Raw genomic sequence first — 15,401 nt, forward strand, 5'->3', positions numbered from 1 at the left:
TATATATATATATATATATATATATATATATATATATATATATATATATATATATATATATATATCCTTTGTTGAAGATAATCTTTATTTCTCAAAGAAGGAAACTAAAGTAAGTAATTGTTTTTCTTAACAGTAGAATATTTTTCTCTGTATAATAATGGAACATCGAACGGAACCGTCCGGAAGACGACATAATACATAATGAATATTCGTTATCGTTATGGGCAAGTAATCGCAAAATACTCACCGGCACACCGTTGGCGGGAATCGCGCGTCCTCCGTGTCGAGGAGGAAAGATCGGCGCGATGTCCGCGTCGATTGCGGACGAAACGTGGCGCGTCAAATTCCGTCCCATTAACGCGTGAATTCTCGTTCCGCGGACAGAAACGAGACATTTTTCATCGGCGATCTCGCACGCGCTCCTGAGAAAGTAAATGATTCGCTTACGAGGAGAGCGCAGTAGGGCGCGAGGTCAATTAATCCGAAGAGAAGAGCGAGCCACCGACACGACGGGACTAATTAAGCCGAATTAAAGTGGCACTTTACGGGGTCCAGATGGTAGGAAGGGGGAAATCGACGAGAAAGAAGGCGCGACGAGTCGACTTTGGTTGACTGACCGGCGAGGGGCCAATCGTCATCGTCATCATTGTCGTCGTCGTCGTTGTTGTCGTCGTCTTTTTCGTCGTCATCGTCGTCGTCGTCGTCGTCGTCGTCGTCGTCGTCGTCGTCGTAGCTGTGGCAGCTCGTTCGACAGTTTGCAGCTGCAAATTGACACGGCAGCGGGCTGACGTCAGCCCCTCGTAAAAATAGGCGCGTTTCTACCAAGCGGCTGCACGGCGGCCGCGGCTCTAACATGACGGGCCGGGGCCCAATTAAAACATAGCGCACGGCATCGGCGCGGGGCCCTCAGAGGGACATCGTCCCGCGGATTAATTGGCGTAATGACGCGCGACACACGCTCACTAGCTCATGACGGCGGGCTTTGGTCGTCGCGTCGAGCGTGGAAAGCGATCCTCGGAATCCGCGACGACGACGTACGAATCCGCCCGCAGGGTCGATGCGCCATTCCTGGCTGACACGATACATCGCTCGACTACGTCTCCGCATCATTTTCCTCGCTCGGTCTCAATCTACTCAAGATTAGCGGTCAACGTTTCGCCGAAGAAGGACGAGGGACGCGACTCGAACGAGAGTCGATTGTTCTACACGGGGGGAATTTTACAAAATTAGAAAATTACTAAAGAGAGATGACACATCTAAAAAAATATAGTTTTACTCTGGCGGAATTATCTTGTATGATTTACAGAGAATTTTTCTAAAGTCAAAGGGAAAATATTTTAACACTCAAAAAAGAACTCGATACTTTCTATAGTAATTTACTAAATTACTAGGATTTTATGACCGAAGAACAAGTTAATATTATGCGGCAATTTATTATCTTTTCATATATGCTATTTTATTCTAGTAACTGAAATGTACTATTGAAAACTTTGCTATTGTCTTGGCCAAATTTGCTATGTTCCTCAATAAGATGGATCTTATTGAGACTGTTTATATTGCTGCACTGTTAAAAACATAGTAAAATCGAAAAAAAAGTTGTAGGAAAAAGGAACTATAGTATTCTCTTCGTATGTAAAGTGAATTAGCAGACAATGTCGGAAATAATAAGAGTGCACATCGTAATTAACGTTCCGCAAATGTCATATGTATGTCATATGCACACACACATTCACATTAAAATAAATATAGTCTCATCATTAACAGAGTCCTCTTATATATGGCTCCAAAAGAATTCTTTTCCTTTTTAAGACAAAAAGAATATTTTAAGCACAATATTCTGGCAGTTGGAAAAATTGTCTTTTATCTACAATTCAAGTCTTGTAGAAATTTTTGATAAAAGTTTCTAATAGAAATTTTTTCTAATAATAAGTCCTTCTGCTTCAAATAAACATATTCTTTGACTCAAAAAGAAAAAAGAACAATATCTAGTAGATTTCCGATTAAGAATGCGAGTTTAAGAAATAGCATTTTGCAATTAGAGCTCTTAGCTTTGGATGTTAAAATATTTTCCTTTTGGTTTTAGAAAAGTTCTCCGAAAAGTCATATAAGAGGATTCCACTAAGGATGAGATTTTATTTTCTCGGGTATATATCATCCACCTTTGGGCCATCAATTTCTATTCACTTGCAATTTGCTAGTTGAATGCGCTAATGAGTATTGAGACAGCGCATCGTTCACCGCCGTACCAAGAATTTTTATCAAAGCGTACAACCCGGAATACGTCGCAGAGTTTTCCCATTTCGTCACATTTTTCTTGCGCGACCTCTCGCCTACATATCGCCCCGATATGTAATACTCACGGAAGATATCTGGAATATATTCAGTAATATTTCAGAATTGGCGAACAAACGGAAGCTCACACTGTAATTAACAAAGTTTTCCGGGCTCTTCCATTGGAAACGCGAACGCGAGGACGCGAGGGACCTTACCCGTCGGCTTTCATCGACGGGCGAAGGGACACAAGCTTGTTTCTCATTTTAGTATCAAAACGCTCTCTCTTGACACGCGTATCTAATACCGTTGTAAATAACACGAGTTATCCTCCGCGCCGATTATACGTGTACGTTTATTCGGCCTCACTCCTCTTCGTTCGTTTCTATTCGAGTGGGAAATCCGCTCCGACGCAATTCAAATGAGAGAGGTCCGCGCTTTGTTACGTATGTTCGGAGACGCTTTGCGCGCAGGAAGATTCCCGGATTTCATCGGCAGTCAAGTAGATTAATTATCCCATCCCGTATGTACATCCGGCTAATCCGCTTTTCATAGTCGGAGGAGGCGGAGGAAGAAGGATCGTGAAAGGACGCAAGTAGAAAGTCTCGGCGAACGATTTATCGACGTTTCAGCTAGAAATTAAACCGCGTTGCGTGTCAAGGGTACTTTTCACATTCTGCTTTCTTCTCGTCCTTTCACTCTCCTTCGTTCTTCCGCTTTATATCTCGACGAGTATCGAAGGCATCTATTCGAAACAAGCAGTGAATCGAGAAGCAATGGCAATGATGTGTGTACGCGCATACGCGCACGTTCACGTGCGTGTGTGTGTGTGTGTGTATGTGTGTGTGTGGCGACGTCCTGTTGGGAACTTGAATTTTACATCTTCGAAGTTTGACGCTCGCGATAAATAAATAATTTAAAGTCGTGCTACACGTTAGACGCACGCGTGAGCGAGCGAGCGGAAGCCACCTGGGCGAATATATCTAGTTTCTGGTTCGCCGTATTTTGCGACGAGCTACACGTATAACGAGAGTAAGCAACTTTGCGAACCACTTTTCTTGATGTATGGGCCTCCCGACTTGACAGGCGATATTTCGTACGTTATTTGCGCCGTGTTGTGTATTTCTTCACGTCGGCGTGACTAACGCGCGATTTGTTCAACTCGTTTGAAACTTTTAAACTGCGGTCAATCCTCTCGATTGCAGAGAATAGGCGAGTTGAATCAATCGGACAAAGTCACGCCGCGTCGACGTATACATTATTCGTTAATAAAATCACGCTGTCACGGGTGTTTGAAATTTTACATTTCGCAAGTTATTCGATTAGTCGAGGGAACGCAGAGTGAAAGAGGGTTAGTGAAGTTCGACGACTCGAAGGTGAATTGAGTTCGACAGCGGACGCTCACCGAACGTAATCGAGAATCTCGGCAAATTTATGCTACTGCTCTCCTGGCGCCAGTTATTTTGCCAATACGTGTATAGCGCGAATCGCTATAAATTTTTACGAATCATATTCCGTACGAGCTCAATTGCGTGACTGTAAAACATTCAACGCTGTAGCTCGGCTCTGAAAAGAGAGAGAGAGAGAAAGAAAGATTGCCAAAATGACCAGAATATGCAACGTCAAAACTTTGCGCCGGAAGCTCGCTTCGAAGGACGTACTGAGAGACGTACTGAAAGACGTACTTCGAAACCGCACTGAGAGAAGAAAAACGGTTGAATCGACAAAATCATAGTCAGCCTCTTTCAAAGGAATATTGAGTCTATTGAACAAATTGTGCAACAGAAAGTTGCGTTGATATATTTATTGACTAAATCGCGATCGTTGAATCAATTGGTAACCCGTCGCAGTAACGATATCATTCGTTCAATCGACTGAACGTTTGCTTGAATAATTTTTGTTTGTTCGAACAAAATCTAATTAATTCAACCACTTTTTTCTCAGTGCGTCCCACATGGTCGTGCTCGTCGTTTAACTCTTTGAGCTATGGTGGGATGCTAACGTCCGTATTTGTTCTTCATTTTCAGTGATTTTTACAAACTTATCGGGAAGACATAGTCGATTATATTGTTATTATACACTATCATAAACGTAAAGAACTAAAATAAGTAAGAAATAATTTGAATGTTTAATTGTTAAATTATTATAATCGAGTAAGAATAAAAAAAGAGGCACTTTTTTCAGACAGAAATAGTTTCAAAGCTGTGAAAGAAACATCGTAAACAGCTTATTAAGAACAATTAACAGTATTTTACATATTTTTCAAAAATTTTCTGTAAGCCCTATTTGTTACAACAAACTATTGAAATATTGGTGGATATAGAGCTATTGAAATATGTATGCTGTAAGCTTCTTGTAAAAAAATCAAGAAGGCAAATCTCTTTCATATCGAGGAAACATCGTCGTATTACTTACGAATAATGTTAAAAATTGTTAATTGCTAATTTGGAAATGCTAATTTGGAAGTGGAATTGCTAATTTTGAAAACTTATACTTGCCATATTGGAACCGCCATTTCAAATTTTAACTTTTAAATCTGAAATTCGTAATCAACGACCTCAAAGCGCTTCGTATGCCAAATTTGAAGAAACTCTACCGAGAAATAAAATGCACGGCTCAAAGAGTTGAAACGTTGTAACGCTCTCTGTCTCGATTACGTTACTCGGTGGAGACGCGGTGGCAGAAAGGAAGCGAAAATGGATGGAAAAGGGGCGGCTGAGAGAAACGCATCGTGCGACCTGCTGTTTGGTTGATGTAAAAGTCGAATGCGGCCAGGGGCCCGTAAGTGCTGGAGCAATGCGAGTCGCGATGGTCCACCTTGATGTCCCATCCCGCTAGAGGTCCCTTGGGTGAGCTGACGGATCTCACCGCCAACAGCACCGCCGGCAACACCCGCGGCAGGCTCTGCTCATGGTGAGGATCGCCAGGTGCGATCACCGCCAGCCTCACCTCCTTGGGCTGCACCAACGCGCCATTGCACTCCTTCGCGCTCGGCACCGTCACCGCGCAACGACTCGCGCACAAGCCCGACAAAGTCAGCGTGAGCCGCACCAAGACACCACTCACGAAACACCATTTTCTCGTCCGCGACGCCATCGCGCACTCGGCGCACCTCGTTACACTTTATCGTCGAAGCTGTCGCCCGATTACGCGTCGCGCCGCATCTTCCCGATTTACGGCCGGCTCGAACACGAGTCACTCGCGGCTACTCACACCCACCTGGTTGGTTTACCTCCACATTTTAGTCACCCCTCGACCTTACCCGGGACATTCCGGATGCGCTACGTTCTAGAGAAACACAACGATGTTCGTCACATTTAACAAGAGGGTCCAACAGAACTCGTCCTAATAATAGTCTGATGCGGATAATCGCGTTGATGTATTCGTAAGAAAAAAGACATATGTGATATTTTCTCCACGTTGAAGTGTCAAACGATACCTTGCGATCAGGAGTTTCTTCGCGGCTTCTGTCGTGCCGGTAATTATGAAAAATCCCAAGCGCACCATGCCCTCATTCATCACGAAGTCGTGATCAAACGGGACTCATAAAATTACACGTGTCCGATTTTTTTCGTCAAATTAATTTCTCAGTCATCGGTCTCCGATCATTTCGAACTGCGCTCGAAATTCATCATAGCGTAACTACGTGTGCCAGAATAACGAAGAATCAATCAAGTTGTTTCGCCAAATTGCAAAGCAGCAATCCCGCCTGACGTCGTGAGCTTGCCGACAACATTCCTGTGTCAAATAAGACAATGTAACCTGGAGAGCTAGCGACCTTTCACTCCTCGGAAATGTAACGAAGTAGGCAACGTCTTTTTCGCTCCGCTTTCCTTGATTCTCGCGTACGCGACTTTTCAGCGTACGCACGCGCGAAAGAAGAATCATGGAATGGAACGCAATGTTCCTGAATTAGGGATGGAAGAATGTTATTACAGCAGGCAGACAGTCGAGCGAACGAGACGTACGTGACCGTGCACGTCAAGATTTCTCCGAGTACGCACGTCGCGTAGCTTTTAACTCACAGCTGCTATGGTGAGGTATAATCTAACTCGGCGAGACGGCACTCGTATGTTTCACGAGACATCAGAGAATAATGTGCGCGCGCGGATCGTCTCGGGATTTCATTGACAGTTGCGTTGTAAGACAAAAGAAGTCAATAAGGAAGCGAATTTACATTCTACATAATCCGACGAAATTCTCGTTCGTTTTTCTTTCTTCTTTCTTTTTTTTTTAACGGGTTTGCTACGGTTTATTCGAAGGACTCTTCTCACAAACCATTTATTCTATCTTTTTACGTAAATTGGATAAAATAGGCTTAGTCCCGTGTTAATAATCGTCACTTGAAACTTATCTCAAGTGATACTCAGATTTGAATTTAGAATTAGAATTAAATCTTTCATTTTTTAATCGTATAATATATGTAACATTATATTTGTAATTGCGATTTAACTGAAAAACACACATCTTACTCCAAGTTCAAGTTTGAATATCTCGCTTGAGGAAAGTTTCAAGTAACTACTATCGATACCAGTCTTAATTGATAATGTGGACATAGAGAAAACAATTTTTTGCTGCCACACATAAGATAAGATGCCAATTACTAGAAAGTAAAAGTATCAAATATCCTACACCATTTTACAGAGCTTCGTAGACTTTGGAATTATTAATTGAACAAAAATTGGTCGCGTGATAATGCATCAATATCGTTTAATTAATAATTAAAAATTCACGTAGTTATTGTTGCAAAATGATAGACAACTTTTTCGTTTAGTTTGACTTAATCTACAAACGCACGACGGCAAGTGTCGCTGTCATAACTACATATCATCTGCTATATTACACGCGATCATTGGCAATATTTTTTTAATAATGCAAAATTTAATAATGTAAAGTTTTATGTGGTTAAAGAGAGTTTTGTGACCAGTTTGACCTAATTTACATATACAAGATATAGGACGCTTAATGTCAGACACACTGTATATTGTATGCATAGATTTCGCACGATAAGAATACGCGAGCATTTGTCAGGAAACATGGGTCGTTGCGAATGATATCTATCGATTACGCGATCACCTATTGATAACACTGTCGCGGACAGTTCTTTTAATTATCGGAACGGACTGTCGTGCTAATTTGTGTCGTTTCAGAATCTCGGCCGCGTGACATAATCGGTATATATCGGAGTTAGCGCACGGTGAGTGAATAATTAGCGGACTTTCGACGGGTAATAAGCAATAAGCTTTCGCACTCACGCGCATTCATCGATTTTGAATGCGACGCGGAGCCATTACTCTCGCACAGTTCATATTTGCGCTCGTGGATAAGAAGTGTGAAAACGGCGCTTGCGAACTTTTTAATACAATCGATACTGGTTTAATTACGGTTTGAACGCCTTCCAAAATGAAAATTAATCACGACAGGCAAGAACCGATCGACCCGGATTCCCCCGTCGGAACAGATAGCGCACCCTTCGTCGACTTTATCCGAATTTGATTGTAAGGGTGGTATCCACCCATCGAGGGAGCATTCGAGCCGACTAAGCCGATTCTTATAGTCGGATAACTTCGCATCGATGAGAACGAATTTAAAAACGTTATGCAAAATATGTTACCGATAAATTTCGCATCAAATCAGCGTCTCCAAATAAGAGAAGATTAATGCGCAAAATATTGCGAATATTTACAGAAATATTTAAATTTCTCACACAAACCACGATAGCAGAGAACTTGCTTTTAAATTAAAAAAATTCGCGCTTAAGGATGGATGCAAAGCCCCGACCGAATTATATATATATATATATATATAAAAGGTGATTGCAAATACTTCATCTTGAACAACTTTATTTTTAACGTAAAATCGTAGTAAAAATTACAATACAATTTTAGTAATTCGGAAATAGATTGACATTATTACGAAAACATTATAAAACATATAAAACATTATAAAACATTACGAAATTATTATAAAACATAGTAAAAATAATTATCAACATGATAATTTTTACTATGTCTTATTATAATTTTCGTCATAGTGCCAGTCTATTCTCGGACTACTAAAATTGCATTGTAATTTTTACTACAATATTCTCTCCGTGTAGGGACAAAACGGAGCGCTTTATTATATAGTTTAGTGAACATTCATAAAGATAATGCAGAAAGATAATGTTGCAACAAGTGGCACGCTCAACGAGCTTTATCCAAGATTGTTTGAGGTTCCGACGATTTATAAAGTATTATCCCGCTCTTTCGAGTGAGGAGAATTTCCGCGATGAAGAAGACTTATAATTAACCCTCGATGTAATTTTCGTTGCGAGTAATTTTAAAAGAAAAAAGATAGAAATCTGCCGCCGTAATATGCTGCGTGGTAGCAGCGAAAAAAATGAGCTAGTTAAATCCACGAAGTCGGGAGATAAGCCTCTTTGGAAACAAGAATCAAAAACTACGGGCGAGAAAGACGGAAACGAAATGCGTCAAAGAGAACCGTCGCTTCTCGCTGTTCGAAAAGAGGAGCGAAAGTTGCAAATTAACAACGAATACATACACATTTGTACAATTTTCAATGACGAAAGTCGCGACTCTGGCACACTTTAAAGTAATCACTACTTTTAGTCAATTTTCAATTTATCAGAAGTTGAAACTCGTTAACAAAGCAAAACGATTTGGTGTAGCGTTGCGTGTACAAATATACCTTTGATGCGAGTATGAGAGTAAGAAAAAACATCGCATCCTGTCCGGTTATAATAAATATCATTATATGTATCGAGCTATAACGTTCATTAATAATTCCCTCATACATCTGGTAGTTAATTGACACAATTAACAATTGACTGAACGTGAACGGGATGTAATTAAGGAACGGCCTCGAGCATAATTTGCATTCTGTTATGTGCAAAATTCCAACTAGACGCATATTAAAATCATTCAATTTGTTATCTTCGTGTGAAGCACTATACACGACGCGAGTATACTAATTGTATTATAATGACATAACGCGAGCCAAAAAGGATCAAATTAGATACTGTATCGCATACAGATTGCAATTATCGCCATTACACGCGTCGAGTTAATCTATTAATAATTTTAGCTTTGCGCATTCTCGAGAGAGAAAATATAAATAAATACAGAGATATTCCGATAGATACAAATTTGCGACTGGAAAGAACTGGATAAAAACGCAGATACGCGAAGATTTGCGTCTCAGTCACGAACATTTCAAAAGTCTCAACTACATACCTTCTTCACGGATACATCTCGTATGTGTCTTTTTTATTAATTTCACATCTTCAGATTAAAGTGAAGCAAATTGCCCAATGATTAAACTAATAAGAAAGTACAATCAGTTTCTCGTTTCTACTAATAAATAATTGATGAAATTATACTAACAAAAGTAACGTTTATATAAAACTTTAGTTTGTCGCGGTCGAAAAATAATAAGAAATTAAATAATTAATAAATATTAATTATAATTTAAGTAAAATGAATTATAACTTGAGTGAATTGTGAATTGAAAAATTGATCATATATATAAAGAATAATATTCAGAAATAATATTACAGAAATAATATGCAGAAATAATATTTCAGAAATAACATTCACTCAATGATCGAATATTCCTTCAATAATATTGTAAATTGGGATAAAACTATAGAAAAATATCTTTTAACAAAATTTCCAAGGCTCTTCTAAAAATATTATATAATATATTATTAATAAATATTACAAAAATATATTATTAATGTTGTAATTATTGAGACATTGTGCAATTACTAGGGCATTTACCTTAATGTAAATGTACTAGAGAGCGATCATAATTTTCGTACAGTACCACTTGCAATTTCTACACTGGCGTTCGTGAACTGTCTCGTGGACCATCTTTGTCGTAGCTCGAGCAGAGGGAACGGCGGATTAACGATCATCGGGAATTCGCAAACGGGCAAGTTAATTAGCAGCTGCCGGGCAATGCGTCGTTTAATTAAATCACGGTTGGAGAGGTTTATTAAAGACCGTCGCGAAACTCGCGTTCTTCTCTTAGCGTCCAGATGCAGCCGATCCGTGTAAACGTTATAAACAAACACCGACAAATCATAATGACAATCAACGGGACTCAGTGAATGTTTCCTATAAATCAATTTCGACGTGCGTGCGTGCGAAAACGGCAGGTGATCGAGACAAATCGAGATAGAAATTAATTGCAGAGTAGACTACATCGCAAAATCGTTATGCCGTGCGAGGAATTTAATTATGCGATTTTAATTATCTCTACAATCGTTGTTTTGTGCGTTCATAGGATACGTACACGGAAAAAAAGAAAGATACGGCGCACATGATCAAAAATATTTGATTGTGAGCAGCATAGTTGCATCGCCCTAGTTACCTTTGTACGATGGTAATGTGTATGGTTGATACACTGAGAGAAAGAAATGGTTGATTTCAGTAAAATCACAGTTATTTTTGACCCCAACTATATTTTTTGCAATAAAATAGTAGTAACAACATACATATAAGGTTATTATTACTAACATTACAGTCGAACTTAATATTTAAAACAATAATTTTCTTGACCATAATTTATAATAATTATTTCTCTATATTCTCTATTATAGTTACAATATCAAATTTTCTTTTCTCAATATAAGAGAAAAATCTAACTGTGTGAAATTATAGTTATTTGCCACAACCATACATTTTGCAAACCAAATTGTAGTAGTAATATATTATCATTAATATTATAGTAGAATTTAATAAAAAAGAAATAGTTCTCTCGACCATAATTTATAATAATTATTTCTCTATGTGATTATAATTACAAATACCAAACATTCTTTTCTCAGTGTATGACGCGATTACATCAACTACATCGATGTAGTTGTGCACAATCTGATTGTGGCGACCAGAAATCGATTGGGATGACATGCATGCACTCTAATTTGGAGCTAGGGTAAATAATTAAGTACTTTTTTTAATTAATTATCCAATTATACGGCAATTTGATTGCAGACCGTTTAATTGATGATTGATTTCAACAAATTCAATCAAGGATTTAATTCAAATTCGTTCAACTGACGATTGATATAAGTGAAGGGAATTAAAGATTGTTCAATTAATAATTTAACTTAACAAATTGATATGACGATTGATATGACGTGGCTCTTCGCTTCAATGCAAGTCCTTTCACACGATGATCCATGTATGAATATCATTCACAAAACCAATTGTAACTTTGATTAATCGAGTGCTTTTTGAATAAATCGATCGAATTTGCTCATGTCAATCGTCAATACGGTCTTTGGTGAAATTTGCCAAGTTCAATCGTTAATTGAACGATCTTTAATTCCTTTCGCGCATATCAATCGTAAATTGAGTGGTCTTTAATTGAATTCGTTCAATCAATCAAATCAATTCGAATCAATTCAATCAAATTGAAGACGTTGAAATCAATCATCAGTTAAACATTCGATTGATTTGTTCAAATCAATCGTCAGTTAGGTGAACTGAAACATCTCCGTGCGAATGAATCGTTAAATTGAGAAAAATTGAATTGATATTTTTATAACTCTGGTTAGAGCGTGCAGATATCGTCACTGTAATTCAGCAATTTCTCTGTGATCGCAGCAGTCATATAATTGTTGCGTATTTTACCATTAATTCGGCTGACACAACCAGATTTATGTGCGGACCAAACGTAATGCTTCTCCCGTGTAAACGCGATCACGCACAGAATGCATCCAACAATTGCAGACAGCTCACGTAATGAATTGCTTCCATTAAATAAAAAAGCGCGCCGAAAAACTTGGCCGGGAAGTACGCGATATCCGAGTTATATGGCGCTATAAAGTATATCCCGCATGGCGTGACGACTTTAGTTTATGCTCTTCAACTTTGCGGCGCTCTCTCTTTCTCTCTCTCTCTCCTTCTCCCTCCCTCTCTCTCTCTCTCTCCTTTCTCTCTCTTCTTTTTCTCTCTCCTCCCTCTCTCTTTCCTCTTCTCTCTCTCGCGTATCTGTCGCACATTGGGATCCCTACAACTTCTGTCTGACTACCCGCAAACATTCCGTCATTTTTCATCGTTCTCAACATATCGTTATACGACGTCCTGAAATATCTGATATCGCGAGGCACATTCATGGACCTCTTGTAAATACTGTGTTTCCGGCGTAATAATTCAAAGAAAAAATTTTTGGCGGAACATACGCGATCTTCTATCCCGGTTTTGCTAACGAGAACTAAAATCTTTTAAATCATACGAAAACACGTTTTTCATACAGAGAAAGTTTTCTATTTCTGTTTCCCGCGTTTTCCGTCTCTTTTATTCTTTTTTTACACTGAGTGGATAATTTTGGGAGAGTGCGACGTTTTAGACTAGACACGTGTAGAGATCGGTAGATCTCCAAAATTGCGATATAAATCTTTTATTTATCTACCCGCTTAGCCGTAGGATTGTGCGAGACGGAATGCAATTTCTTCTAGAGTAAATCCGACACGTTGCAAGATCAGATTGGATAGGAAATTCTTCAGGAAAAATATGAGATCACAGTTTTCTAAATTGGAACTACATATTTTCAGATTACTTGCAACAAACGAATACGTACACTCAAAATAAATGTCTTGCTGCTATAGATAAAATTTTAAATGTTAAAATTTATTTATCTAAAATTAGTTAAAATTTATCGCTGTTTTTTATATCTGTTAGAAAATTGTTTATGGTACATGTAGAATTTGCAGCAGCAGCAGCCTTCCAGCAATATCTGCTAACAAATTTAGGTTGTGAGGATTATACATTCGTTTGTCTCTTGTTTGTTGCTAGCTTTTTTTTCTTTTTGCTACCACAGTTAATTTTTGTAAAAATTGTAACTGGTTTTAATCTGGATGAACGCCACAGAGAGAGAGAAAGAGAGAGAGGAAAAGAGAGAGAGACTTTTTTGCTAAATTTTACAAATAGTTCAGAGAGAAATTCTGTCTCTGTCATGTATATTGATTAAATACCAAACATATATGCGACACATATATGCAGTGTTTGCTACATATCGATCCATTTTGACTAATTTCTCGTATCTAGATAATTCTCGCCATGACTGCAAGACCATTTCTCTGAGTGTATGATAAAAAAAATAAAATATAAGCTTCGTAAACGTAAAAAGCTAAAATATCTTTCCTCAGACACTAGATCAAGTGGAATAAGGGCTCTCAAGAAGTATCGTATATACGAAGGATATAATACTCGCGGGACCTTCTTGGAAAACAAGTCTCAGCTCTGCGCAACTGTGGCTACCGAAAATGGGATCTGATATGAGCTTCGCTAATCAAAATGTTTTTAGTCCTTTTTTTCCGAAAGGAGAAAAGAAGAAAATAAAGTTTTCTATGAACTCGTTACTCTACCCGTCTTCTGAGAGCATGTCGAGTGGATCTGTAAGCAACTTCCTCCTTGACAAAGATAGCAAATATTTCTTTTATCCGAACGCTATACGTTATGAAAAGATCGATCGGTGACCTGTTAGGCGGGGACATGAGCCGTTATCAATAATTTATTGGGAAATATCGCGCAGATACGCGAGAATAAATTTCTAAAAGAGCAAAGCGAAAGTTATTTACGATTCGTCCCAATAGACGAATAATCGTGCAAACACCCGTGAAAATCTGCCCGACATTTCCCCGTATCCAGCCCCACAACCATTTTCGCCCGCGTGCACCTTGTACTTCGCTTCCTGAATATGTCAGTTCACAAAGTATGTGTAACAGCCTGCCACTGTGCCATTTTCGTATACCGCGTGTGTGCGTGTATGCGCGTGTACGCGCATTTTCATTCGGGACACGTACCTTTCGAACGAGAAATCGCACCAACATTTACACGTGTCCGCATTTACCATACAATGCGCGGCGAATGCTGTTCGGGGTTTCGTCGAATAACTATACGGATCGGCTGTTCGCGACAGAATAACGAGATGGATGTCGCTCCGGAACTCCGACGACATTTCGCCGTGCCATTTTCCTTTTCGTAACACTTGGGTCCTCCTTGACGGGCAGATGTGCGCGCAGAACACGAAGGAAGCGGAGTACCTGAGACGCAAAAAGCACGCGCCACTCTTGATTAAAAGACTTTGGTGTCGAGAGACTTTCGTGTTTTTCCGTTTGCCCCGCGAGTCCGGCACAGTTGGCGATCCTAACTTTTCCAGGCTGCAGCCTTTCATTAGAACTGTCGAATCGATTATTCCGACCGCGCCTCGTTTCCAAGCTCAATTTTACACATTTCGCGAGAGTGCGTAAAATCGATGCGCAACACAAGGGAGATTCAGAGTGAGATTTACTGTAATCAACGCAAGGGAGAATCCTTAGAATTTCGGGTTTAAGACGCAAATAAGCCCGATTCGCCGGGGATTTGGCGTAAGGTCGGAAAATATACGCCGTATCGAACAAAGTTTAATCGCGTTTTCTCAAGGCTGACAAAGTTGCTGATCTAATTAACTCGATCGCCGATAATTACCGATAATCGCGAGCCCGTTTCAGTCACGTGGACATTTACGGCGTATACGGCGGACTGCAGTCGAAGCCTAACGTTCGCCGGGAGACGGGAGCCACGAATTACGTAATTATGCTTAAGCTACGGAGAGCACACGCGGACTAATCCCTCTTGCAGGCTGCAGTTAAACAGTTCTGCAGCCTTTACGGCGTCGTTGCCTCATGAAATTACATCAAGTTCGCGTATAAGGAACAACAACCAGGCATCGTTCGCCTGAATGGATGCGCAACGTCAGGAATCGTTCGCCCGCTCTGTCACAATCGAGGAAGACACGTTTAGATCAAACTTGAGACCATGCACAAATGTGTCAACTAAACTCGATTCACGAGCAAATTAAACTTAATCGCCATTCGACTGCATCCGCGAATCTAAATCTCGGTACCGTGGAGGTAAGAGAAGCAAAACGTCGGACGATTTTCCTCTGACCGTTCATTTGCACATGACTTATGCACCGTACAACAGCTATTTTAATATTTAGTATACTGCATACGCAAGACATGCACTCATCAACGATGAAGCTCCAAATCGCGTGGTTTCTGTTTTACTTATGAGACTCGCAAAATTATCCCTCTCTCTCTCTCTCTCTCTCTCTCTCTCTCTCTCTCTCTCTCTCTC

The 15,401-nt window shown here is 39.7% G+C and overlaps 1 protein-coding gene across 6 annotated transcripts in view; it reads right to left on the reverse strand.

Annotated features, from left to right (window-relative positions):
- Nucleotides 1-15,401, reverse strand: part of LOC116852035 (atrial natriuretic peptide receptor 1-like) — a 115,369-nt gene that overhangs the window by 90,673 nt on the left and 9,295 nt on the right. For 2 of the 6 annotated variants that reach the window (XM_032831997.1, XM_032831996.1), the window contains exon 2: nt 5,010-6,009. The exons of 3 other annotated variants lie outside the window; for them this stretch is intronic. In XM_032831997.1, coding sequence (XP_032687888.1) covers nt 5,010-5,367 — 358 coding nt within the window. In that variant the 5' untranslated portion in view covers nt 5,368-6,009. The remainder of the gene's footprint in view (nt 1-5,009; nt 6,010-15,401) is intronic. One more of the 6 variants, XM_032831998.1, reaches the window with a different exon arrangement.

Source organism: Odontomachus brunneus, unplaced genomic scaffold (assembly GCF_010583005.1).
Source record: "Odontomachus brunneus isolate Ranch 3 - 2012 unplaced genomic scaffold, Obru_v1 Obru_scaffold_200, whole genome shotgun sequence".
Lineage (NCBI taxonomy): Eukaryota > Metazoa > Arthropoda > Insecta > Hymenoptera > Formicidae > Odontomachus > Odontomachus brunneus.